Below are 27,977 nucleotides of genomic sequence, written 5' to 3'. Positions count from 1 at the left end.
ACGAGGATACAAGCGTTAAGAGTCACATATTATTTATAACTGCGAGTTGAAAAACCTTTATGCAAAATTCAACCATTTTTTAAGTCAAAATTTGACCACTAAACGATTTACGCGCCATCTGTGTAATTAAAAATAGTTTACTTTTTGTAGTTTTGATAACAAAATACGTTCAATGTAACTTTTTGAGCTCTCCCACGGCTCGCGGGCGTTTGTAAATGTGCGAACCGGGTTTCGAAGCAAAGTTCGTGGTTTGCATGGCTGAAGAACACCGCGATGCTGCACGCCAGATAGAACAGCCGCATACCTTCGTTTTCGTTGTTTACTTTTCGTTGCCATGTTGACCGTATGTAAATACACGAATCGGATCGAAAACCTCACGCAACCGCGCGACACTTTGGAGACACGTAAGTCACGTGGAGCTGTCGATCGCCGTTGACCGTCCGTGCACGCTTCTGTAATCGCTGGCAGCGCGATCGTGCTCGAATTAACGGTCTTTTCGATGTCGTGACACGTTGTTGCAGTGGTTGAAAGTTCGCTTGGCGCGCACTGCTAGGCTTTTTCGCGCTCGCGTAGTAGTACCTGTTGCGTCGCCTTTTGCGAAGCGATATCGGAGCACGTGCTGCTGTATGAGCGTCGCATTTTATTACGATCTGTGCCAAATATTTCGTTGTCGCGAGCCGTCCGCGTTGCGGGCAGGGTGTCCTGTGGAGGCCGCGCTGAACGCTGTGTCAAAAGTTACTTGCGGGGCATAACCCCGCCGCAACCGAGTTCGTCGAAGCGAGCGGGAGGGCGGGCGGGCAAGCGTGCGTGATCGCTTTTTGCTTTGATTTGTTGATCGTTACTATTTGAAACACGTACGACGACGCGCCGCTGGTTTCGCACGCTCCCGGTCTCCCTGACCTATTTGGATTTGGCAGCTGTGGTACACTAGGTTTTGAAGAAGAGTGTGTTGTCGCCGACCGCAACCGAGGTGCGGAGATAAAAAAAAAAAAAGAAATAAGTGCGAAATAAAAGCGACACGACTTCCAGGGTGCAATTACGCAAAAAGCCGGCGGCGGTGCCACAAGTGCGTAGTACACGAGTACGCGTTCGTCGCGAACCTGAACCGAGGTGACCCGTGCCGTTCGACGCGTCGTACGCGACCTCAGTGCATCTCTCGTTTTTTTTGCTGGCGTTACGTTGAGACGGCTGCTCTGAGGTTTGTACGGAATTTGTCTCGCCGATATGACAGGCTCGCTACTCGCGCGCATGCAGCGTTTGTGACGTCAGGAACACTTGCACGTGTTGAAAGTGCTGTAGAGAAACTGATGAGATTTCTGTGCTTTCCCGATGAGTCTCGCATGGAATCGACTGGATTGGCTGCATGCCAGGCTTATGCCGCCTGTGGTGCTCGGGAGACTACGTTTTTACCAACTTCAGTATTTTAGCATGAGTTATACTGCGCCCACTGCGCATGCGCACTTAGCGGAAGGTGCTACCGGTAACTGTATGCTAAATCATCAGTGACGGTGCGCTTTGCATTCGGAAACACTGAATGAAATTGCCAGCAACTATAGTTCAAGAAGTCACTTCACATATAAAACCCTTGATTTGTCAACTTCTTTCGTAAATGAGCAGAAATTCTGGTACCAGCACATATGAATGAATGGAAGCGCAAGCTTTAGCTGGCGATGTTAGCAATGCAATTTCTGATCTGAACAGTTTGTTGTTTGATCATGTTCACACTGAGCACTGCTCAACTATTGTTTGTGTTGCCACTGTGCTATTACCTTGTTCCAAGCAGCATAATGTCAGGTGATTGTCGCTACTTCAAAGCCATTAACATTGTGATGCCCTTGTGAAAAAATAACTGACAAGCTGAACTGTGCCAGCAGCCCGTTCCCATTTGGTAGCAGCTGGTGTTTGGTGACTTGTAGAGGTACTGAACAGATAGATGGCCGCTGACTGTTCAACTCAGTTAAATGAATTAGTTTGATTTCAGTGTACAGACCTCCAAGAGAAGTGAGTGACAGTGCGAGCGGCTGAAAGATTCGTTTGTGCACATATGCTGAGCCGGACCATTTGAGACGTCCAATCATTGACTGCGTTTAATCTGACCCGCCGTGGTCGCTCAGTTAGCCAAGGCTTTGCACTGCTGAGCACGAGGTCGCGGGATCGAATCCCAGCCGCGGCGACCAGCATTTCGATGGAGGCGAAATGCAAGAACGCCCATGTGCTTGCATTGCAGTGCACGTTAAAGAACCCCAGGTGGTAAACATTAATCCAGAGCCCTCCACTACGGCATGCCTCATAATCAGAACTGGTTTTGGCACGTAAAACCCGAGAAAGAAGAAGAGTTTAATCTCAATCAGTTAAGCTGACTTAACATAGTGGCACTAGGGCTATACCCTTCCACTGCAAAAGACATGGTTCATTTCAACACTCAGCTACAGAAACTATGTTCAAAACTCCTGTGTACTAATAAATATCGGTGCATGTTAAAGAACATGTGTGGCTAAAGTCAATCTGGAGCCCTCCACTGTGCAATACCTTAAAGGGACCCTGAAACACTTTTCTAACTAATCATAGAAGGATGTCTCGGGAATCTCGTGCCGCAAAAGTTTTCGACTCCTTCAACTAAGTGGAGTTATCGCACCGATACCCGGCTTTCTCCCTCTTTTTGTCTGCGCTAGTGCGTGGCAAGCTACACAGCAGAGAAGCTGATAGGGCTAAGCCCCAGCCAAAAGTTGAGTGTCGCGGCGACGAAAGGGCTCGTCACGGCGCCTTGTGGTGGCCGCTGGTAGACTTTGCAACGCAGCACACTGCTGCCATCTCGGAGGCCACACGCAGCAGACGCAGCTATGCACAGTGCAAAAATAAAATTATCGTTCTATCTCTTGAGATCGCAGACATGTATACTTTTCATTTAACTCAATATTGGCAATTATGTATTACTGAGAATGCTCTCGCAATCATGAAATCAGCCAACAGCGTTGGTGGGTCCAGCTGCTTTCGGTGACGCTGCATGACAACATCGCGGAAGCGAGAGCAAACAATTTTTTACAGTGTTTGACAGGAGATTGTAAATTTCCCGTGCAGTAATATTTGGGTCACATGTTCACAGCAGCCTCTGCGACAGATTGGCAACATTGTCGTACGTTCAAAAAGTGCTTCAGGGCCCCCCTTAATGGCCTAGGTGGCTATATTCCCAATCACTCACTTTAGGGGATACATTTACTTTTGCGTCACTCAACATTCTGCGTACACTTTTGTGGAGTGATAGGTGTCATGTCAGCACAGTTGAGAATTACACGACATGGAAGAGATGTTCATCGTATGTGCATCAGCCACCACTCTTTTCATCAAATCCACTTCCACTGGTTTAGCCATTCAATATTTACTGATAATGGTCTCCCTGCAAGTGATCAAAGATGTGGTCGCAGGTGTGGTGTTAAGACAATAAACAGTGATGTAGAATCAGCTAGACTGATTAAGTATTATTTCAAAACTCTTGCGTTTCCTTGGTAGAAATCTTCTTTCCTTCTTTCGTTCTTTCTTTCTCTCTCTCTCTTTTTTGCGGGAATGAAGGCTGAATTTTCAGTATTTAGTTTTGACACCAAACTGTGAGTGAGGTCAGTACGACATTGCGAATTTCGTTATTTTCACATCTTTTGGCCGCTTTCATGCCCAGGAAGCTCTATAAACTTGCCAGGTTAAGCATTTGCTTATTGTGAATGCAACTAATGTTTCTTATTCATAAACAGAGATGCTTGCAAAATCTATGGTGCTGTAGTGAGCTGGTTTGAGAATATTAAGGAGGTGGTGCCACTTGTCGTATTTTGCATCTAGCTCCTTTCACGCTAAAAGCCCCCATTCATGAAGACTGACCTGTTTGGTGTACGACAGAAATGTAATCTTGCAATCTAATTTAACTTTGTCTTTAAGTACCTTTTAAAGAAGTACTTACACACTTTCAAATTTGCGAAAACTGTATCACGTGCTCGTCACACCTAAAAAGATGGCACTCGGCAAGTACAAAGATTGGGAAACACTTATAAGCAATTTCTATGCGACACGTAAACTTGGTCTTCAAGTGCTAGATGTGGTTGTGGTGGTCATCACCATTACCATGATGTTGTGATAAGGAGCAAAATGTGCTTATGTTCCATATTAATAAAGCTAGGTATGATGAAATTGCTCACAAAAAGTTAAGAGTGCTGCACGTGTTTGTTCTGGCTACGTTTGCTTGTAGTGGCTGCAGTTGATGCATGAATAGAGTGAGCCAGGCTGTCATGACACCGTGACACATCCACACCTGTCTACTGAAACCAAATCTCATTTGTAAAAACAAATATTCTGGCAAATTATTTAGGACACTCTGATACTTCCCAGGTTTAGAGGGACTAGACCTCCATTTCCTTAAACAAAAAAGAGTAACAATTATGGTGTCAGCTTTTTAAAGGGCTCCTAAGCAACTCTGAGCCCAGAAGTTTGTAATCTAGTGTCAACTGTGTACCAGTCCACAATGAACAATGCGTCTTGTTTCACTACCCTCCTTAGTGTGTACTGTCATCAACTCCACGTAGTGCAGAAAAAGCTACAGGTCATGTAAACGCCAGAAGAAAGGCCCCTCCGCTGTTAGTCACTGAACGCCCGCCACGCGATGCCGACTGAATGGAAGTTTCACGGAAGGATCAGTGGCACACAAGTGGCGAGCCCCATGTTCTTCTCAGAACACACAGCCAGCTCTCGTCACGTTAGTTCTCTTGTTCATTGCCGACTGATAAATTGACAGCTTTTAGCTCGGTGACATCATGCGCACAACCCTGCTGGCATCATGATGTGTGAAGAAGAAACTGGCAAAGGCCAGAGAGGAGCATGAGATGTTTATTTCTTCATTTATTTATAATTTTTTTTAAAATTTTGACTACCTCGCGCTTAGCGCTGCCGTGTTCGGCAAAGAAGCATGCTAGTCCGTGCTGATTGTGAGCCTTCTTTCCTGTCTACCCTTGCAGCAAGCTGCGGCTGGTAACTAACCACCCTGTCGTCAGCCCCAGACCATGAATGATCCGGAACACAGCCAAGGGTCCGGACGGTTGGGACAAGCCACCGGCAGCGGCCAAGCCTGCAGGCGGCCCAGAGCCACCACAAGGCATGGCTGCGGTGGCGACACCTAGGGGACGACCCAGCAACGAGGAGCTGCTGCGCAAACCGCCCCAGGAGATCCTCCGCTGGCTGCAGAAGGTCGAAGCGGAGAACCTCAAGCTCATGTACGACCATGGTGCGATGATGCAGGATGTCAACCGCCGCATGCAGGTGAGCGAAGACACGTGGGACAAAATGGTGATTCGGGCTAGTTGATTGATGTTCATGTTGAAGTTTCTTTAAAATTCAACAACAAAGGTGAGAATGCTGGACACGAAAATGAAGCGGGGCAAGCACTTCACTGGCAACTAATGTTTTTTTACAGCAAAGCTGTTAAGAGAAGTTCTGCAATGGTGTTCATGGGGCGACTGTGAAAAACCCACAAACTGCACTCAAATAGCTATGCAGAATAACATAACCATTAGCAGCTGACTATGAAGACATTTATTCAGTCCTCGTCGTTTCCTAAGCTCACCTCATTGGCACTCTCCCAAAGCTGTGGTTGTCCGCTGTGCTTTCTGTTACTGTTTGAGATTCTCATCTTCATCACCTTGAAGGTCTCTATGACAGTTTCAAACGAAACCGCATGCCATGCGTTCAAAATCCACGTGCACACTTCTTGCAGTAATGCCCTCTCACTGCACCTAAAAGCACGATGCAGCTTAACCTACTGCATGATCATGATCGCAATTTGGTAGGACACAGTGACGATGGCAGTGCAATTGTCGGTTGGACAGCAACTAGTGCTATCAGTAGTGGCTTGCATAAATTAACCAGAATGTGAGCATGCCCTCTGATATTGCAACAGGTTGCAACTACAATCTCAGAAGCCACGCCTGCAACAATGTACGTGACGCTTAGTGAACATTTTTCTCCAAAATATGGTCGCTCAAAAGTGGAGTCTAGTTCTTAAACAATGGCGGGTTCAGGTCTTATTGTGCAAGCATTGTCTAGTGTCTGGGCAGTATTTTTTTTTTTAAGCATTTCATCTTGCATGTCGCCTTTCGTCCCAGGTGCACCTGATGGAGATCCGGCAGTTGCGTGAGGTGAACGAGCGGCTGCAGCGCGACAGCCAGGAACTGCGCGACCTCTGCTGTTTTCTGGACGACGACCGGCAGAAGGGGCGCAAGCTGGCACGCGAATGGCAGCGCTTCGGTCGCTACACAGCATCCGTCATGCGCCAGGAGGTGGCTGCCTACCAGGGCAAGCTGCGGGGCCTTGACGCACGGCAGCAGGACCTGATCCGCGACAACATCCAGTTGAAGGTCAGTCACAACGTCCAGTTGAAGTTGTAGGGCGCATCCAGACGGGCGTGCTCCGTGTGTTGAACGAACAACTTGGTCGTGCGAGGTCATTGATGCTAACGAAACCGCTGACGATCTCAAAATGCATCGTTTTGATAATGCTGTATTTTTGCCGCATCAGTTCACACAAAAATGAAGATAGGCTGCCATACCGCAAAGGGCATGATGGGCTCTCGTCATCACGCAGGCAGTGCGACAGCAACCAGGCGAGTTGAACTCCGAGTTGAACTTGCCTCGTACCACAGCTTCTGTTTGTGCTACGGGTTTGAGAGTGGTCGTCACTTGTCACGAAGGATAGAATTAAGATACTGGTTTATTCCACCAATCACTGTAATTTGTGTAAAACTGAAGCCGATGTTTGTGTCAATGGTGGCGGCGACAGATTTATGCCGGGTGGCCGGCACGGTAGGGAGCTAGCCGGCTGGCTCCCCGCTGTTGTGCCAGCCGTTAATCATGCGCAGGAAACTGCCGTTTTTCGGTAACCAGCATCCTGAAAACGACGGAGAGCAAAGTGCCATGCCGCGTACCTGTACGATTACTGCGTTTATGTATTATTTATTTTAATTTTGATGCTTTCATCGTTCTTGCAATCGTGTTCGCGATAGACAGCGGTATATGTGAAGTTTCGTCATTTCACAACATACCGTGGCCCTAATTTGGATAGAATGGACTTCGGTTATAATGGACATTTCTAGCTGGATTATTACGGTTCGTTGTAACGAGCGTCGGCTGTATAAGGGAAACTCGTATATCCAAGCTAGAGAGCTTGGCATTACAAAAGTGGCAGGTTTCTGCTTAACTTTTTCGCAAGCTGACAAGGTTCATCAATATCTATTACCCCCTCTAGGAACTCTGCCTCTACCTGGATCAAGAGCGGTCGCAGACGCTCTGCACAAACTGTGGTGGCGTTCTGCCCGAGGGTCGACGTGACGATGGTGATGGCAGCTCGTCCTCGACCATCACCACTCAGGACGAGCTTCCTTCCCCTTTGCCTTCTTCCCCACCTCCACGACCCTTGCCATCGTTGCCCCCTGTGCCTTCCAGTGGCATACCCAATGGCACGGCGAACGGCCATGTTCGACCGCCCTCCGTTGTGCCAAACGGAAGCCGGCTGCCCAGCCGGAGCCAGCCGCCCATGAGAACGCCTGCCATCAAAGAGGCGATCCATCGGCATAGAACCGTCATCAATGGTGAGAGCATTTCTCGACACCTCGTCGCGGTGTAACGACATTGAAATGGCAGAAACGCTGCCGGTAAGAATGATTAAAGGGCCCTTCACCAGGTTTGGCCATTTTAAATAGACAAGCGCAGCAAACACTTTATGCGCTGATGATCGTGTCTGCAAAATTTCACAGCGCTGCGTGCCCACATAAGCAGCTGGTATGTCGAACCAATTGCCGTGACGTAAAGTGCAGTCCACGTGACTTTGGTAAAGCGTCCAATAAGGAACATGTAATGCTGCCACCAGGAATGTGCCGTGCAGCTAAAAGGGAAAAGAAGGGAGAAAGCAAAACGGAGGTGGGGCTCATCACGTGAATGTGACACGGCCCCACGGCTCCGGTATGGGAGGAAGGTCACTCGTAGGGCGCTACTTGAGGTACAGGGAGAGAGCATCTCCATTGGCTGTTGCACTCGCCTCCTGGTGGTATGGTAACTGGGCTTCAATTTCTTCTATCTACTCTGAGATAAACCGAATTGAAAAATTATTTCAGTAAAACTATCTTTAGAGGGTGTTTTAAAACTTCCAGTGTATAACTAAAATTTGCATTGGGGCCTGGTGAGGGGCCCTTAAAAAATAATCTAACTTCCGTATTGGACAAACTCCTGACTAGAAAGGGAAAAAAAAATGTTTCGGCGACACAGACAGCGGCAAGCGTAACCATCGATCATTGAATCTAATCTCACTGCTCAGGTCTGTCAAATATGTGCACGTGCTTCATTTTATAGTCAAGAGCAATCGCTGGTTCTCAAGCAGATTCAAGATTGTACAACAATACTTGCATCACGTACTACACAAAGCACTTTGTTTTATGTCTGTATGTTCTCTTTCAGGCATGCTTTATAACATTAGTGCACGAACTGGCCCACTATCAGACTTTCCCATTTGACAGAATGGAAGGAACTGCCCCAATGACATTCTTCCATCAACACTAATTCGTGCTTTCGTTCTAGTACATATATCTTCATAACACAAACTGTATTTCAGTCCCTCCACAGAGTGCACACCGTTCAGCATGACTTGAAGTCATGATAATAGTTTGAATAAAGTGTTCAACTAAGCTGCACTAATGTCTTGACTGAATAAAACATTGATTAATTAATTAATTCACTCCTTGCTGGGCAACAATTGTGTCTGAGATGCCAAAATATGGCTGTATATAAGCATTGCTCGTGCTCTGAAGTATCGACCAATAACCTTGACATTTCTTTCTTGGCAGAGCAAGTCTTGCGGTATATCCGGAATTTGGAGAAACGCATTGAGATTCTGGAAGCCGAAAAGGGCATCGTAAAGGACATTGTAAGTGGCCTTTTGTTTTTTTCCTTCCGCAGTATGCAGCCACATGCAGTTTGACCATTTCATGTTACCTTTAACTTTTTATTCAATTTGATCTGCTAGCATTTTTATGGAACACTTTTGTTTACTGTATGCAGATTGAAAGAGTAACTAATGTGGAAATTAGTCCAGTATTGCCGTATTTAGAAGCAGAAGTGCCAGTAGATGTGTTAAGCCAGTGTTCCTGGTACACCCAAATATCCACGACACAAAATAATACCTAAATAAAACAGCACTAAAATGTGAAGGCGCATGTAAAGAGACATTTATTGTATTTGCATGTTACAGAGTATTACCTACTTTGGTCAGATTCAGTCAGATTGTTTATGTTCCTTCATCAAAAGGACGAAACAGCCACCTAACAGCTGCTACATACAGCAGCTTGTTATGCATGCTTGTTTGAGCTACTGTTGCCCACAGCACTCTGAATGCTTGTGCACTGTATCACCTAGCATGCTCAAAAATCCTTGAGTGCCTTCAGGTTGTTAAAAAAGTTTACCACAGTATTCAGGGTGATATTAACTGCGACATGTGTGATCACCACTGGTTCTTGTGACTCCTGGGCAATATAGTCACCATCATTATCCACTTGCAGAGGCATCTTGAAGACTCCTCTAATAATTGTTTCTATAGCGTCAGCCTTGCAGGTTTCCGCATTAACATTGACGCTGGCATACAGTTGAACCCACTTATAACAATATTCAAGTGCCATGAAAATTCCATTGTTATAACCGATAATTGTTGTAACTGGGTTGCACGAAAAAAAAAATCAAAATAGGGGGATGGCAGAGCTGTTGTGAAAAAACCATAATGGTGGGGAGGCCACTGTCCCTCCGCACCACCTTCCTCCATCTGGCCGCTGATTGTGTCGACTCACTTTAAGTCTGCCTCCTGCGCGCTCCCATCGCGTGTAACAAGCCGCAGCTGTCGGCGTTCAAGAATGGCACTGCTATAACAACTGCAAAGCAGGGTCACGGGTGGCGAAGTGACATGCGAGCTCGGCCGAGGCATCGGTTTGGTGGCCTCAAAAGGTGCCTTTTAAAAAATGCGAGAAGGTCGCCACGACAGCCTCTCAGCTTGAGCAATCCGGAAGAAATGCTGGGGCGACTCGCCATGTACTTCTCACTGGCTTGCACGAGAAAACCCCATGTCCGTCAGCTTGGCTTGCTTTATCGAAGCTTGTCGACATCCTTCTCCAAGGCATCCACGTGCTCCACGTAGTGAAGGTCCCTCGCAAGAATGAAGCCCTGGAGGGACTGAATCATCTGCAGGGCTTCCTGTGAGCACAATGTTGAGGCAGCCTGTCCTACCGTGTCATCGCCGCCAGTCGTCGATGTCGTTATTCGTTGCAAGCATGTTCGCGACGGACGCCTCATCGGTTAGAAGCAGTGCACTTTCGTTTCACCGGCAACGTCGTGCATTGCCAGTGATCAGCGGACAGATCGGCCATCTTCCGTTTCGGCGTCGAGTCAAACGAGGCTGAGAAACCACTGGCCAGGAACGACTTCGATGCAGCCAACAGGTGACGAGCACGAGGGCCTTAAACTGTTGGCTAAACTGCGAAATATGACGGGCCAGCCGGCCAGCAAGCTATCTGGGAGCAGCGCCCAGCACTGTCAGCCCCATCAGCGCAGTTGGCGCGGTCCATTTGTATTTCGGAGGGTGACCGCAGCATAAAGCTATGGGCGCAGCCCATTCGTGTTCGGCGGGGTGGAAGAGCGACGGGACGAAGGCGTGCAAGGCTGGCAATGCGGACAAGACTGGAAAACTGCGTGGCGGCGTGCAGCAGCTTGAATTTCTCTTTTCCTTTTTTCTTTTCAAGGTTATTGCCTTCCATTACCTTTCGGCATGGACACCTAGTGGCTAGACTTCATCGTTATAACCGTTAATGCGGCATGGGGCATTGTAGTAAGCGGGTTATTTCACCATAGAAAACATACAAAAATTGACGGTGCAGCAGCTTCTTATTGTTATAACCGATATATTGCTAAAACCAGTATTGTTATAAGTGGGTTCGACTGAAGTTCGTGTCCACAGAAATACCACTTGCTTCTCGTGTAGCTAGCAGAGTCGGTTTCTCCAAGTCTACTGATCTGAGCGTTCTGCTGAGCAAGTAGCAGACGTCACTGGCGGGTGCGGGAGTGTCTGAGTCGCGTGCCCAGTTCAATAAATAAATGTTTCAAATTCAGAATGGTTGTATGAAGTGTGAGAGGGGACAGCAATGTTGTTTGTATTAAGCAGTTTCTTTTTTTTCGCATCGGGTCAATGAGAAACCAACCGAATGTTCATTGTTCCTCCTATCTAAAAAGTTCTGCCTCATTGGGCTCATCAGTCTACTACAATTGGAGCTTGCTGGGAGAGGTCCCCGTTCTGCAGTGAACATAGAATAGAATAGGATGACTTTAGCTTGTTCAAGTTACATTATTTAGCTTTTTTTTTTCTTTTTCTCACCACATGTAATGCAGCCTCATGAGGAAGTTACGCATAAGCCACCACAGCAGCCGCAGGGAGGGCTCGAGAAAAAGTACCAAAGTGGAATTCCACGTGCTCCTCAATATCGGAAACCTGAAGACACTGGTCACATTCTGCCACCACCCGTGTCACACGGCACCGGCAAAGATACCTCAGATAACACGGTTAGTACATTTAGTTATTTATGGTACCCTTAAAGGCCCTCATCTGAGGGTATATTACACAAGGGAGGGGGGGGGGGCAGTAGTGAAAATAACCTAGTTTCAAAAGAAAGCAAATATAAAAAGCAGAATCTATGCAAGCAGAAAAAACAAGTGCGAACAATGCCGACCAACACAAACCAATTTGAGAGAAAAAGAAAGTAAAAAACACAAAAACTTGCAAGATTAGGATGTTACAACAGTAAGCAGAGGGTTGCGGAAATTTTTAAAATCAGTTTGTGTGGCAATATGACATGGTAAACTGCTACAGTTGATATAGGACCGTGCATAATGTGATGTATTGCGTGGGATACGTCTCACTTTAAATGTACAAGGGTTGAATAGCAACATTGCCTCCTTCAAGTGCCAAATACTGGGCGATACTGAACTAATTGAATTTCTCAAAGTAAAATGCATCAGTAGAATCTTAAGTACAACTTAAAACACAACCTACAGACATGAAAGCGTCAGATTGTAATTTGAATATACGAGAAAACTCAAACACAAGTCCCTTTTCCAGCGTTTTTACCATTCATAAAGTGGCGCGGCCCGCTCGGTTCCTTGCAACAACACCATCCAGATTGCGCTTGATTCCGTGTAGCCAAGGCGCGTGAAGGCGAAGGTGGAGAAAAAAAAAAGAAAACTGTGGTTGCTGGGAAGCCTGCGAAGCAGTCGGGGATCTTGGAATGCTATCGCGTTCCACTCTTAAAGGCGAAGCTTAAGCGTCCTCCAATGTTTTGCATATCATTTCTACATTTCAATTAAATGTAACAGTTAATATCCCCTATGCTTTCTCAGGCATCATCTGTTTTTTGCATATGGCTGTAATGAACAAAACAATGTAGCCCCTCAGATCCCTTCATTTTGTACAATTTTCTAGCCAAGTATTTTGCTGCAAGTACAACTTTGCTACTTCAGGGTTTGAGGAATGGACAAAATGGTCGAGTGATGCAAGGTCCCCGCTAAAGGGTAACGTGTGGTAATGTAGCTGTCTGTAGTAAGATAACAGTAGTTGGCGCTCTTTGGCCATTACTGGCTCTTGCGCCATAAAACACCACATATCATCTGGATAACAGTAATGAGCATCACTATGCAAGTGTGCTTATGACCTCTTGCATTCAGTGCTGCAGGCGACTTGATCTTGAGCTTGTTGTTTCCAGGAACCATATGTGGGTGTGGCAAGGCCGGAGGCAGTGGTACACGCTATGAAGGTGAGCAAATCCTACCTGCGAACCACCTTTTATTTGTTTTTTTTTTAGTGTGAAGCGTTCTTTGCCTCATTCTTGGCACGTTGGAGTAGGTAGGTAGGTAGGTCCCTGTCTCAGCTCGCTTTAAGAAAAATAATGTGTGACCGATGTGGGAACTGAATCTGCGCCGTTGAGCACAGCAGCCAGCTGCTCTAACCATTAGGTCCACGGTTGCACGTGTGCTTCTCTCATTCCAAAGCCACCCAGTCCTTTTAAACTCTTGGCATATGCACCCTGTGCCACTTCGTCGCCTTTTACAAACTTTTGCTATACACATTCAGGGCAGTTGCCTGCCAATCGCCCGTGAACCCTGCTTCACGCGCACTGCCGTCAGGGCAGCCTGTGCGCGTCATCTCGCGCCAGCTCTTCGTGTATTCGCCTACAGGTACGAACATATATCAGCAGCGAGCTTCCCACAACAGTATGCCCCAACACTCCCACCGGCTAGGCCTAACCAGCACCGTCTCTTTGGGACTCTGCAGCCTAAGTTGCTGTTTGGTGCAGAGTCAACGAAATAAATGCTTCGCGGTGGCTGTATGGCACTTGGAAAGTGAAGGAACCACCTCACCAGCGCAAGTGTGGTCATGTGTCCCGTCGTATGCTTCAATTCCCGGACACATGCGGCTGCTTGGTCTACATGCTTTGCGCATGCAGAACCTTTAAAAAAATGTTTTGGTTATATAGTACGGAAATTCGCAACTCCGGCGACTTAGGTTATAAGTGGTCTATTCTGTACTAGTTAGTATTCCAGTGTGAAATGCAAGGCAATTCTTCTTTCCGTATAATTGTATAATCAATTAACTCACCGCTGCACATTTGCTCTTGCTAATAAAGTTATGTGGCTGGAAATTTGAGGCACATTTTTCATTTTTACTAACGGAAAATGCAGGTCCTCGAGGTGCACGAGCAACTCGACAAGGCTTTGGACAGTGAGCTGGAGTACGAAGAGCTTGCCGAAGGAGAGAAGGCACTTGTACGCGAAATGTGCAATGTAAGTATCCGGCATGCTGAGAGTGCCGTTTTAACTTTTGTGGTAGCTACCGTAAAGGTTCGAATTCTGTATGGCGTCTCACTCCGTCTCGCTCGATTTTTCGGGCATCAGTCGCGCACGATGTAGGAAAATGGCGCTGTTAAGATTGCCCCCCCATATTCTCACCTTCGGTGGTGATGTGTTTCTTGGCGAACAACGCAACTTCAGTCTCCAACACCTGGCAAAGAATCACGCTGATAAGTCATAACAGCCCAGGCAGTGTTTCTGTCACAAAAATTCACCGCTCGCCTGCATGGTGCGGAGCGGAAACCGCTGCGAGAAGTGTGCTGCTCGTCGAGTGGCTCATCAGTGATCGCAAAGATTTGTGGGAAGCACACGCACCTGTCTTCTCCCGCGTACTTCCAGCGTCGCATGTGCACGTTGCGGACGCATCGGGAGCCGGTACAGACACGGGAGAGGCACTTCGTCCTCTCCCAGCTCTCGCTCGCCTCTTGCGACGCGCGTACCCTCGCGGGAAAAGGGAAGGGATCCGACGGGCAAGGAGGCGATTCTCCTCACGAAAGATGAAAAGAGATAAAAGAACGCCACCGGGGGAGACCGGCTCTCTCTGGCGTCCCTACCTCTAACCTGCCGGAACGAATTTTACCTGCTGTAACCCGTGAGTGACCTCGCTTGCGTGACTATCACACGCAACGAGGCAAGCCTATTTATTACTTATTATACAGAGTGGACTTCCCTCTGCAAGTGTGCCTTATTGCGCGCAGCAATAAACATTGTTGAGTTGACGCGCTCAGTTGCTTTATTTCGCCCGAACCCTACGTAGCTGCGATTGCACGCGCTACGGGTTGGGGAGTACCCCCACAGATGATACCACTCGCAGGATAGACTGAGGGCCGTAGAAGTGTCACGTGTGTTCTCGGACTACCAGCTCTAAACAGCAGTGAACATGCCTTTAAGTTCGTCTGAATTAGCGCAACCGAGCTGAATTAGCACACCACCACCTAAACTACTGGCGCCGCACAGTTGGCGCAGTCAGTCACGTTTGACATCTGCACTTCGTGGAATCCTGAAATCGCGCGACACACATTGAGGCTCATGATGGGCCAACAGAAAATGCCCGCAGCCTCAACCATCACGCTATTCAAGTATACTACTTAGCTACAACAATGAGTAAATGTCTAAGTAAATTTACCTTCGTTCTGGCCATACTGCTGGCATTGCAAAAAAAAAAAAAAACGGTTGAACTTGCATTTTACCATAAAAGTATCTGAATAATAGCCCTGAAAATAAACTGTTTCCTGCGAGTAAAACTGCTTCCATCTTCGCAAGTGAATGCACCCCCACCTGCCCTTATTTTTTTACTTGTCAACTTGCTGGCTCTTTAGGTCAAAATTTTATGCAACACCACAGCTATTCACTTTGAACAAAAAATTGATAATTGCACCAGCCTTATAGAACTGCTACGGCAGGTTTTTTTTCTTTTTTTCACTGATATATAAGTATACAAGAGTTGTACTACGTATTTAAAATCTGCTATTAGAATTTATTCGGCCAGTATTACTATTCGCTTAAATTCAATTTTAACCTGAGTTCACTGTTCGCCCCTCCCTAGAAAAGAGTGATTCACTAGATACCCTGGCTGAATACTAATCTAACATTCGACCTTTCTTGTTTTTACATAGGTTGTCTGGCGGAAACTTGAAGATGGGCCAGTATGATGCAGCTGCGACAGTGTCGTCAAGGCATGCTGAAGAAGGCGACAACTTCTTGCCGGGCATCCGATTTTGGCGAGTTTTTAATCACTGTGGTTTGAGCTGGACATTTTTTACGGAATGTCAGACCAGTGCCTTGTGTGCCCGTGCTGGTTCCTGTCACTGCAGCGTGCTACAGTGTCTTTTTTTTTTTTCTTTCAATCGTTGAGCATCTGTGAACTTCCATTGTGAAAGTTTTTGTTTGCAAACTTGGCAGGTTTGTCATAAGAGCTTTTCTTTGATGGGGATGGGCATGTCCCATTGCCGATATGGGGTGGCTTTTATACGGTCAAACTTCGATATAAGAACCTCGATTTAACGAAATTCGCGATGTAACGAACTATTTTTATTTCCCCATCTTAGTTCTATTGAATTAACAAAACCTCAATATAACGAAATTCCCGATATAAGGAAGTTTTGCGCTGCAAGTACAACTTCGTTATATCGAGGTTTGTCTGTATATGTGATGACCTCATGTGCATTATGTTTTAATTAAGGCCATTGACAGTCTTCTACAAAACTGCCATCAGTAGCATCCCAATTTGCTGGACTGCTACCTCTATCGTCCATTGGCCCGTCAAGTGCGTATCGCTGTCATCTATTCGATGACGCACAATCTAGAACTGTTAGCACAGTGCCAATATTTGGAGTTTTGAAATCGGTTTTGCTGCAAGAACACACAATAGACTGACACACAAGTGCTGCACACCTTTTTTTGTGTTTGGAAACACACATTCTATGTGTTTCAAAAATGTGTTGAACATATTAGACTGCAGTGTATTTTGCAGTGTTTCCAAAACATGCATTTCAGAAACACATTTCTAGTGTTCCCAAAATGTACATGGGATGTGTAAATACTTGAAATGTGTTTCCAATTACGCTTTCTGCAGTGTCTTTCCAACGCATTTTCTATATGTTTCCAAAACACGTTTTGGAAACACAGTGAACCTGTGTTTCTGAACACACCTTCCTCTAGATCAGTCCAGTGGAAAACACATTTCCTTTGCGGAATTCGAGAGTTGGTTCTGCGTGTTTCACCACCCTAACATAGTGCACGTGACAGCTCTCTAATTTACACATTCCTCACCCTTGTTCATGCCCTTCAGTTTAGGACCTTCTTCATCATCATTCCAAACCCCGCCCCCCTATCTTGCCACCAACTTCAGTCTTTCAGTCTTGCCAGTGTATATTCTGTTTCATGCATAGCAGGCAATTCTATGAAGTCTAGAAAGAGTTGTGTCACTGCATGCATTCGTGACCCCAAAATAGTATATTACTCATGAATGAATGGTATATGTACATGCCATGTGATTCGATGTTATATTGTCTCGTACATTTAGGCTGCAAAATGCCGTACTTATTCTAATGTAAGCCAAAGTTGTTTTTTTCCCCAGAGTTGTTAACCTTGCGCTCGCACCCCCCCCGCCTTATATGCGAGCATGATAGACTCGGTTACATCCCAAATTTAGATTTTAGATGGCAATGCAAATCGTATCAACTAATAAACCTTGGCAGGTGAGGCAGTACCGTATTTCTGCGCGTTTAGCCCACACCGATTATCCTGATTGCTCGGTGTTTTGAGCAGTCTCCACCAACTCTGAGTAATCCGTAGGCTATTCTATATCACCTTATTATATTAGTGTACATAAGTTCTCTTTCTAAGGTGCCCCAACTGCACCCTTGCCTTATAAGCGTGAGCACCTTATATATTGAATAAATACGGTATGTCGTGATTATTGCATGATAGGAATTTCTGATTTGAAACTGTTTGGCAGCAATCGAGAGGAGAGACACATTTCTGCAACCAGCGACCCCGGCGCACCACTTGCGTCCAGAAGGTACAGTGTAGACCGCTTATAACGTAAGTCGCCGGAGTTGCGAATATCCGCACTATAAGCGGTACCGCACTATGACCAAAGCAACAATTTTCAAGGCCCGCACATATGTAAAACATGTGCACCGAGCCGCCACGCGTATGCGACAGGCGAGGAATGCGGCTAGAACGTTTACATTCAATTTACAGTCGAATCTCGTTATTTCCAACCAAATCACGCGGCGGCGCCTCCGACCGGCATTGCTTTGGCACAGCCATAGAGTAAAAGCTTAGGAGAAACCCCTCAATGTCGCGCGCGAACAACGAAAAAAAAGAAAAACAAAGAAAAAACAAACGCGGCGGAAATTTCCCCCTCTCAAATGGCAAGGTCGCCGATTCTGCGTTGCGCCGGAACATGCGTGTAAGTGCCGACGTCTCAGCCACGCTACCATAGCCACGCGTAGAAAATGGCTGTGAACCCTTCTTTCTCCTTTATGCTTCCTCTATTTTCTGGTCACGTGTTGACCTTGCACGCTGCGGCTACGGCGCAGAGGTAGCCACTGTAGCAGAGGGAAGCAGCGGCGCTGTCCCAGGCCGGCCAACGAAACTGCCCACGCCGGCAAACGCCCGCTTCCTGATAACGGCAGAAAACGAAACTTCGGGGAGCTGGCGCCGGGCCGGCTGAAGCGGCGGCGCCTGCACGGCGGCGGGCGCGCACGGTGACAGTCGAAAGTGAGGGAGCTACGAGGGAGGGTGAGGGGAGCCAAAGCGGCGGAGTTGCCGAGGCGAAATCCGCTTCCCTGCTGTCTCCTCCCTCACATTCCACGGTCTCCGCGTGCGCCCTTCGCTGTGCCGTGCCGGTGCCGCCCGCTCCCTTAAGTTTCGTTGACTGCCGTTATCGCGAAGCGAGCGTTGGCCGGCGTTGGCAGTTTCGTGGCCCTCGCTCGCTATGCACGCTGTGATTTTTCACGACTCGCACTCAAGATTCTGGTTTCAGCCTCACTGGCTGTTCGTTCGCACCACGTGCCCTTCTCCTCCACTTCGTCTCTTTCTTCCTCGAGCACTCCTTGAGGCGCCCATTTGAGGGGAGCGTTCGCTGTCTCCGCTGACTTCCGTACTCCCAGGCAGCTGCACTATAAGCGATACGTGTATACATGGAGTGCTATGGGAAAATTAACGGGAGTCTGAAAAGATCGCACTATATCCGGTCCTGCACTATAAGCGGTTACGTTATAAGTGGTCTATACTGTAGTACATTGCATACTGGAAGCGCATTGGCGCACAAATAATATGCGATCTGACATGATCATATGTCGATACATTGCAATTGTAACATATGAAGTAGTTATTCTGAAGAAAGCATCGCAGATCAATAATCAGTGTACTGCAGAACGCACGGAGCCGGACGTCTTGTAACTGCACTACTTGCGGAATTACCGCGGCTTTGCCTGCCAAGTATGAAACAGAGTGCTACAGTTCTCTCATCCATGCTTGAATCAAGCTGCAATCTTGCATTCCCCCTCGGCCACAATTTCCATAACTTTGCCATCCTTCCGTCCTTGTCATCACAAATGCTCGCGATTAACATAATTCTGCACAAGCAATACCACAACAGCCATGACCATCCAAAATGACAGTGGTGAGTGCATTCATAGAGATATCCTTCGTTGATCTTATTCATTATCTATTGTGCCGTCTTTCCTTTTGTTGTTTATTTCGTTTACCTAAGATATTGATCCTTGTGACCTCAGGCACATCCGATCCTCTATCACCATGCAAGTACCGTGTTCTTGTAGGTCGTGCTCTCTTTTTGAGAGTGTGCTGCTCGAAGCAGTAGTTGGAAGAATCAAAACGCAAGCAATCTCTGAATATATTTTTCTCCTATTTACACCTCTGCACCTTGTTATTCTTCACCAAATTTTCTCGCGCTTCGTAAACACGTTATGAAAAGCATTAGCCACTATGTCGGGATGTTTTCTGACGAGGACTGAAGTGCATTTCATTCTACTCTTATGATAGTGCAGTAGCATTTCAGCTTGTGCTTGAAGTTCTTTAGGATTGTTTCTGAGCTGTCCTGTAGACTGCGCCATCACATCGCTTTTAATAGTATTATATTTTCGAACAATATCACTGTTTAGGATTCATCTTTCATGTAGAAACAGTTGAAGAAAACTTATCAGTCTAGTTGAATAAGGCAAAACCCGGTTACAACAAACTTCAATGCGGCGAGTCGTGTCGTACATTGAACAACCTGAACATTCCTGATGTTAAGTCCCAAATTCATTGCTTATATTTGAACTGTGTGTTGTATGTATCAACCTCTTTTGATAACTCGCTGCCAGAAACAGGAAAGCTCCTGCTTCCCTACTGTTGGTATTGTAGTATTTGAGAGTTTGAGCATGGTCTTTACCAGCAATAGAAAGTGGGGGAACATTGAAAAGACACTTGTTTGCTTAGATTGCGTGGACATTAGGAAGCCTCGGGTAGTCAGAATTAATTGGCAGCCTTCCTATTTTTACAATAGCACAGCTATTTTCATGCGTAGCCTAATTATCCTTTCAAATTCATTTCACGCATTCACGTGTGATACTTCGCTGACTGGTGAGCTATTATGACTGCAGGCTAAAGAATGGCTGCTGAAATGTTAAACTTGTTTGTGAAATTTCAATTTTAGTCAATCACAGAGCCTGTGTGTGAAAACATTGTTCCCCTTATGATCTTTACATAGAGCTGTTCCTTGGAATTTCTTAATTGTATTCATGCATGATGCCATCCAAATCCTGCATTTAAAGAAGTCATACTTTTTAATTTTTCCACTTAATTTCATTCCATTTCAATTCCATTCCATGTCATTTTTCTATTGTATTTGTTTTGATGAATGTTTATAATGAACTTGTGATCGTGATCAAAAATCTAATGTACACTGTTCAGAATATGTTTAAGACACCGGACAAATTGAACAAATTTTTACTATAATCACATGCTTTGTTGTAAGCGGGTTTGCCATATTCTCTATGACATGTACCAAAACGAATTTTATTATAAATGAATGGCATAAAAATGCAGTAACATTCACCCAAATCATGTAGGCCTATTCATGGAAATTTCAGGCTGTATCATCATCTGATGTGAAAAGTATTATACATAACATTTCTGAACACATCACACTTCCATGAATCGCATTTTTTTATGTAAGCGGGTTTGGCTTCGTTACCTATGACGTGTACCAAAATTAATTTTATTGTAAATATAAATGGCATGAAAATGCAATAACATTTGCCCAAAGCATGTAAGCATATCCCTGGAAACTTCAGCTGCATAGCAGCATCTGATTGTAAAAGTATTATCCGGAATTTTTCCCTTTTATGTTTGTGTTATCACCTGTAAAAACGAAAGATCTCTCATGATTTGATGTGATGAACTCGTTAGATTTTGCTATCACAGCTGACCAGATGTGCCGTTGCTGGCCAAAGTTGGAGCGCGGCAATCTTTTTGTGCGTTACGTTCTTTTTTATTATCCCTGTGAGACAGCAACAAAGGTTCTAGGGATTCTATTGCCCACTTTGTTTTTTATCGGTTGCCGAAAAGTGCCTTGCCTTTCTGGGCGTTTTGTGCCCCACTCGAATCCTGTGTAAATATATAGGTTGTGAACTCTTCTATAGGCTTATGTTTGGAAGGTAGTAGAAAGAAAACAGCCAGGGTATTTGTAGTTGTTCTTTCGAGAAGGTGTTGTGTTGTCTCGTAGCGGCGACTGATCGTGTTTGTTTTTTAACCAGAAGAGGGCCTTAAGACGCTCGCGAGTGCCATTAGAAGGAAGAGCCTGTACGATTCTCAGCTGGACATGCATCGTCTCGGCCCTGTGTTGACAAGCACAGTCTCTTTTTCGAGCCGATGGCGAGTGGCATTCCTTCTTGTAGCAACAAAAGGAAGGGACCTAGACTTTTTTTTTTTTTTTTTTTACACAGTGCAGCAGTTGATGGGTTGTCGACTTTTTTATTTCTTTTGCCTTGTTAGACATTCGCACATGTGAATGTACGCTGATTGCAAGGCTGATAAAAGTAGGATAATGTGGTACTAGGGTGCGGGGTAGGCAACTGTTTACTAAGAAGAGTAGACCGCTCTTCTTCGAGAAGCAGGGAAGCGTGATAATGAGGCCACTTGGCGTCGATGAACACGGAACGAGAAGATGAGCGAATGTATGTCTTCAGAGTTGTCCTAAATGCTTTGTGTAGACAACTGTGAAGTTGACAAACTCGGTGAACTAGTGTTCATCGACTACGAAGTGTGCATTGTCGGCTTACTGACCGGCAACTTAAATCTACAGAGACGAGGATAAAGGGATGTTTATTGGTTTTCTGTCAAAGCTTACAAGAGCAAACGGTTAGGGGCAGTGGTGTAGGCGGGGACATGTAATGCAAGAGGCAACATGGGAATTGGGGGTGGGCTTCTAATCAAGCCCGTCAACTGCTGCACTGTTTGTGTATGCACGGTTCAAGAGAACTAAAAAAATGTGTTTTCTTTTATGTGGTGGAAAATTCTGGAGGGCCTTTCTTAGCATTGTGACCATAAGTGGCCTCAAAGCATTCAAATAACTGGTGAATACTGCAATTTCTGGACTACAGTGTATCAATTTCCCATCAGGACACACAATTCCACGAACGCAGCAGTGCTTACAAGTGCTAAGAACATATTTGTACCCTTGTATCATCGAGAGTTGTAAAAAGTTTTATAGGCAATAGCAGCTGTATGGCAACAAACTCCACTGTGCAGTTTTTACACTAGTTCGGTACCAGCTTCTTCCTGGTGTCCCAGAGCAGTGATGGTCTAAGACAGAAGCTGAGTGTCTACGTATCGTAATAGGCTTTGTAGGAGAAAAGTTTGATGGTGACAGACCCTCTTGAAAAATGTTAAGTTGGCTTTCTAGCAAAGCTGCAATAATCATTAGAGAGGCTTTAAGTGTAAACGTGTCTGCGTGTGCGTGCAAAGTGATCTCGAGAGCACACTCGAAGGAACGATGACGCCTCGCTAGAGAATAGAAACAAGAATCAAGTCAATTAAGTTCGATTAATTAATGCACCATTGCCTTAGAGACCAACGCTTTTGTAAATGAGATGACAACATAGATCAAGATGAGAGAGGAACGATTGGCCCCACAACTTTGGAAATGCAGAGCCAGATTTTGCCGACACAAATCGTTCTGGTAATTTATCCCTGCCAGAAGGGTTCGTACAACCTTAAAAATTAAAACCTAGCATTTTTCGAAGAGGTTCGTTACCAACCGGATCACATGTTGAACTGCTGAGAAAAGCTAAGGAAAAAGCTCCGTTCTGTGGTGTGTTCGATGTTGACAACCAGTGAAGGGACTGAAAATGTGCGCGCAGTGTTTTTTTCCTTCGCTGAAATTTATTACTGAACAGAATTGTCACCGGAACATGTACATACACGTTCGAGCAAGTAGTATTCCTATATATTTCTTTCTTCATATACATTCATACAACAAACAATCACACATGTGCCACATATAAAGAACACTCGTGCCTTACAACAGATGAGCGTGTATTTTTTGTTGCATGTTACGGTAGTGCCACAGAGTTTAAAAGGTTGTTCCAGTGCTTTTTTTTTTTCTTTTTAATCATTTCGAGATAGATACTATACTTAAGAACGGCATCACGAAGATAACATGTACAAACAGTTGTATACGTAACAAGGACAGTGCCTTATAAAGTAAGCTGCAGATTAAATTTTTTTTCCCCAGAAAGCTATTTGAAATACACAACCTGTGCCATTTGCAAAACTTCAAATTTCTCTTACAAGAGAATTAGCATCTAGGTGACAGCCGCTGATGACACAGCAATGGCCAATTAAAAAAAAAAGTTTTGCCAAATTTGGCTTAAGCCTCTTTATGCTTCAGTGACAAATTACATTACAGCTTTACAGTATTTTCTTGTAACTTGCCTTTTCTTTGCTGTCTGAATATCATGAAAGAAAAGCCTAGCAAAGTATTCTTTGACTCTTAATGTGGAACGGCAAGAAACTGTCGTCCACTTGAGAAATCTGCAGCTAACTTTTGAGAAGAGTTCAGGATCTTACGCTGAATCAAATCACGTATGCAAAGGTCTGTGTGTCGTGATGGTTTTGGAGCACGGAGAATAAAAGCTATGCAATCATTTCACATCCTGCGTGTGTTTTGTTTGTGCCCAAGTTGACTGCACGACTCGCGACAGCGAGCAAGTGGCAGTATGGGAATCACAGTGGAAAAGCAGCCCTTCAGGTGGGTTACTGGATCTTCTGAACGAAAGCATCTATCTGGGTCTGTACCTCTTTAAGGATTTGTTCTTCTGTGGCCCTCGGGTTTTTCTTGACATATTCCGCTATGGCAAGCAGAGCTTCGTTCTGCATAAAAGGATTGAAAGGGTTTTTTCAGTCAACGCTTTTTCTGCCTAAACCCCCTTAGGGTGTAATGGCATTAAGTACACAAATTGCATTTCTCACTCAATAGACAGCTATAGACAGTATAGCCCTACCCACCACAATAGCCGAGTGGCTATGACATTGCACTGCTGAGCTCGAGGTCGCGGGTTTGATTCCGGACGTGGCGGCCGCATTCCATTGAGGGCAGAATGCAAAAACGCTCGCATCAGGTCCATTGCGTTTGCATTAAGGCACCCCAGGTGGTAAAAATCTAGAGTCTCCACAAAGCGGGACTTCATAATCATGTCGTGGTTCCGGCTGACAAAACTCCAGTATTGAACCAATTAATTATATAGCCATAAATGGTGACGATGGATCATATCCATGTCATAAATCAGGTAATAGAGAAATTTGCAGAGTACAATAAACCTCTCTATATGGCTTTCATAGATTAAGAAAAAGCATTTGAGTCAGTAGAGATACCAGCAGTCATAGAGGCATTGCGTAATCAAGGAGTACAGGAGGCATACGCGAATATCTTGGCAAATATCTACAAGGATTGCACAGCAACTTCGGTTCTCCACAAGTAGAAGGTACCATTCAAAAAAGGGGTCCCAGGCAAGGATACACAATCTCTCCAATGCTATTCAGTGCATGCTTAGAAGTATTCAAGCTCTTAGACTGGGAAGGCTTAGGAGTGAGGATCAAGAGCGAATACCCCAGCAACCTTCGGTTTGCAGATGACATTGTCCTATTCAGCAATAATGGGGACGAATTACAGCAAATTATTGAGGACCTTAACCGAGAAAGTGTAAGAGCGGGGTTGAAGATTAATATACAGAAGACGAACATAATGTTCAATAGCCTAGAAAGGGTACAAGAATTCAGGTTTGCCAGTCAGCCTCTAGAGTCTGTAAAGGAGTACGTTTATCTAGGTCACTCACAGGGGACCCTGATCATAACAAAGAAATTTACAGAAGAATGCATACGGCAGGCATTGCCAAATCCTGACTGGGAGCTTACCACTGTCGTTGAAAAGAAAAGTGTACAATCATTGCATTCTACCGGTGCTAGCATATGGGGCAGAAACTTTAAAAGAGGTTAACAAAGAAGCTCGAGAACAAGTAAAGGACCGCACAAAGAGCGACGGGGGAAAAAATGTGAGGCCTAACGTTAAGAGACGGGTGTGAATCAGAGAACAAATGGGGATAGCCGATATTCTAGTTGACATTAAGCGGAAGAAATGGAGCTGGGCAGGCCATGTAATGTGTAGGATGGATAACCAGTGGACCATTAGAGTTACAGAATGGATACCAAGAGAAGGGAAGCGCAGTTGAGGACAGCAGAAAACTAGGTGGGGTGATGGAAGTTAGGAAATTTGCAGGTGCAAGTTGGAATCGGCTAGCGCAAGACAGGGATAATGGGAGATCACAGGGAGAGGCCTTCGTCCTGCAGTGGACATAAATAGGCTGATGATGATGATGAAATGGTGACCAACAAAGTGGTGCCCCTGAGTGCACACATGGTTTGCGTAATCAAACAGTTGTGACATAAAATGTGTATATGTAATGTCGCCTCATGGGAACCTCTAAAGTGCACAGAACTCTTAATGGAATGCCAAACCATGATATACAGTGGTTTCTTTGCTCTTCTTATATTTGGTCTACCTGGCCTCTATGTGTCCATCATTGATCAATCGTTCAGGATGGTTATTTGCCACTGTGACAAGAGGTATACAAGCCTTAAATGTATTTAGATATGCGTTGTAGTGGTTCGTGCAGTGCACATACACCTCCCGCAAGCATTCTGTCCTCAACAAGTACCGTACATCGGCTTCGTCCTCGGAACACGGAGAGCCGACAGCCACAGGCAATAAGTCCATACGTGTATCACCAGCTATCACTTCTATACCACAGCATCAATTTGGATTCTAACAGTGCATTGGATCTGCATGCTTTTCTTATTGAAGGGTTATGAGGCAGTAGCCATATACGAGAGAGCCTGCTCAGTACTATCTTTTGCATTTGTAGCCCTACAAAACCCAAGAAAGATGCTCCGTGTAGCTGGCTTCTAATTCACGAAAACAAAAATTAATTATAGAGTTCCACATGTGAAAAATACGATCTCATTGTGGAGGATTACAGACTAATCCTGATCACCTGGGGCAATTCTGACCAATTTCGACATTTCAGCCGGGTTCGAGAAGCATCAATAGAAGTGCCTTCTCAGCCGGACCTTGCTTTGCTGCATCCAATTGCGTAGCCCCGATAGTAGTGCTTCAAAAATAAAATAATACTCAATGCAGTATTGGCACAACTCTAAAACCACAATTTTGTTATTTCAGATGTTATAAATATCCATGCTTATGGAAACTGTCGGCTTTCTTCTACCAATGAAAGGCATCTCGTTTTTATTAGGCACCGATACTTCGAGACAATTAGCACTTCCAAACGCATAGTGTGTCACTCAGGTGTTGGATGCCATGCAATTTTGTGTTCGCTCGTGACGATTGATTGTTCTAATTCTATTTTGCAAATGTCTAAAATGGGAAACATTACCAGTGCCGCATAGGCACTTACAATCACGATCGAATTTCTTGAATGCCATTGGCTCCCTTCTCCAGTCTGTGCAGAGAAGGCAACTGCAATTGAGGAACTCGATCCCAATCGGGCTTGATCGCAATTGAAAGTGCACCGTGTGATGCCGCAATGTGCTGGCTGATATACTAATCGACACTGCCATCAATTCTAAATGACAGTTATTTCACGTTTAGCAGCGAGCTACGAAAGACTGTGGCAGGGTGCGATCACACAACGTTGCCCGTCTGACTGCAGTATTATTGTGAGTGGTCACTACCACGAAGGCCATGAAGTGGGCAAATTTGCCCACGGTTAACATGATTTGTGCATGGAGATTCGTATATGCAGAATTCTTTTGTCTGTTGTGTCATATTTTTGCACTGGGCTCAGATCAGTGCATTCTGCACACACACCTCAAATATATATAGACCATATTACCCTGTGTTCTTCAATCTCCTCTTCCCTGGTGAGCTTCTTCCAGAGGTGTTGCAGGAGTCTCGCACCAACTACCGTTTTGTAGAACTTATCCGCGTGTTCTACTTTCTCCAGGGACAAAAACAAGCCAATCTGAAGAGAAAGTGTGAACATCATAAAGGTGAGCTTTTATATGAGATGCACGGGCGCCCGCATCAAGCATCTGCCAGAAAAAAATACACAAAAAGCTTCCTACGTAGCAGACGTCGTCACCGAACATCACACTACAGACATACTACCCGAACAGTAGCACCGGACATTCTCTCTACAATAGCATGCAGAGGTGCAGTACGGCCGTCTACACATCTAGAGCGCTGAAGCGGCGCGCTGCAATGCAAATAGACCTATAATTATGAATTGCCGGACCGGTTTCAGACAAGATGCTTGTGAAGAGCGGAAGCTAACAAGTCATGTAGACCGCACAGTAATAAGTTCAGGTACCTTGAACATCCGATTCTATGGCTTATAGCGCAGCGCTCGAGCGTTCTAGACGTAGACGTGCTTCTGGCTACGTCTAGACGGAACGACGACAAAAAAATAACGCTAATAAGGAACTAAAATCACAGGACAAGGCAATAAAGAAACGAAAACGAAGGACACCAATGCAACGGGAGCAGCAGTGCCGTAACAATAATCTCTGGTGCCGATGGACTCCCATGCAATGCTCCGTTGCTGGGATGCTCAAGCAGGCTGAGAGGAGGGAAAAAATGTACTCGCTGTCTGACCTGTTCTAGCAACTCAAGATTGTCAGCGCTTACTTGCTGAAGCAAATCGCCACCGTCTCTTAGTAACGGCGAACCCATAACGTGCGATGTGCTACGCTCGTCCTGAGCAAAAGATGCGACGTCGACCGCGAATAGAAAAGATGAGTTTGACTCGCTACACTGGGTTAAATTGAGTTAAACTTTCTAGCACGCAGACCAGACAAAACCCCGCCCTCCGCAACAACTTTCAGACGGTTTCAGAAAGCATCAAGCGCTGGCTGGTTATGGCTGCGGAGGCTGCGGCACCTGGCGGCATAGAGTAGCGTTTGGTTGCGGTTTAGCCGCTAAAAGCT

General features: G+C 45.5%; 2 protein-coding genes across 4 annotated transcripts; one reads left to right on the top strand and one right to left on the bottom strand.

Moving 5' to 3' along the window:
* Window positions 1-315: 315 nt before the first annotated feature.
* LOC119457658 (coiled-coil domain-containing protein 85C-like) lies at window positions 316-23,630 on the top strand. 2 transcript variants are annotated; one of them, XM_037719290.2, is made up of 9 exons: window positions 316-404; window positions 4,995-5,295; window positions 6,138-6,389; window positions 7,276-7,618; window positions 8,867-8,946; window positions 11,448-11,618; window positions 12,815-12,865; window positions 13,791-13,892; window positions 15,575-23,630. In XM_037719290.2, exons 2-9 carry the CDS (start codon window positions 5,044-5,046, stop codon window positions 15,608-15,610), a joined length of 1,287 nt encoding a protein of 428 aa, XP_037575218.1. In that variant the 5' UTR covers window positions 316-404; window positions 4,995-5,043; the 3' UTR covers window positions 15,611-23,630. The 2 variants fall into 2 exon arrangements, with proteins under 2 accessions (XP_037575218.1, XP_037575220.1); XM_037719292.2 differs by lacking the exon at window positions 316-404 and adding an exon at window positions 812-1,198.
* LOC119457661 (uncharacterized) lies at window positions 22,856-27,914 on the bottom strand. Of its 2 annotated transcripts, none has more exons than XM_037719296.2 (3): window positions 27,646-27,914; window positions 26,885-27,013; window positions 22,856-23,849 (listed from the first exon to the last, which is right to left on the bottom strand). In XM_037719296.2, exons 1-3 carry the CDS (start codon window positions 27,721-27,723, stop codon window positions 23,733-23,735), a joined length of 324 nt encoding a protein of 107 aa, XP_037575224.1. In that variant the 5' UTR covers window positions 27,724-27,914; the 3' UTR covers window positions 22,856-23,732. The 2 variants fall into 2 exon arrangements, with proteins under 2 accessions (XP_037575224.1, XP_037575225.1); XM_037719297.2 differs by having other exon boundaries at window positions 27,679-27,910.
* Between the last annotated feature and the right edge of the window lie 63 nt (window positions 27,915-27,977).

Source organism: Dermacentor silvarum, chromosome 7 (assembly GCF_013339745.2).
Source record: "Dermacentor silvarum isolate Dsil-2018 chromosome 7, BIME_Dsil_1.4, whole genome shotgun sequence".
Lineage (NCBI taxonomy): Eukaryota > Metazoa > Arthropoda > Arachnida > Ixodida > Ixodidae > Dermacentor > Dermacentor silvarum.
Note: the sequence above shows the minus strand (reverse complement) of the source record. Positions and strands in the feature narration are given on the sequence as shown.

Coding starts and splice junctions, on each gene's coding strand:
- LOC119457658 (XM_037719290.2), top strand. CDS start 5,044: ATGATCCGGAACACAGCCAAGGGTCCGGACGGTTGGGACAAGCCACCG. Junction 12,866..13,790: donor CAGTGGTACACGCTATGAAG/GTGAGCAAATCC, acceptor CGGAAAATGCAG/GTCCTCGAGGTGCACGAGCA. Junction 13,893..15,574: donor TTGTACGCGAAATGTGCAAT/GTAAGTATCCGG, acceptor GTTTTTACATAG/GTTGTCTGGCGGAAACTTGA.
- LOC119457661 (XM_037719296.2), bottom strand. CDS start 27,723: ATGGGTTCGCCGTTACTAAGAGACGGTGGCGATTTGCTTCAGCAAGTA. Junction 27,014..27,645: donor ATCTTGAGTTGCTAGAACAG/GTCAGACAGCGA, acceptor CTTTCTCTTCAG/ATTGGCTTGTTTTTGTCCCT. Junction 23,850..26,884: donor AGGAGATTGAAGAACACAGG/GTAATATGGTCT, acceptor CCTTTTATGCAG/AACGAAGCTCTGCTTGCCAT.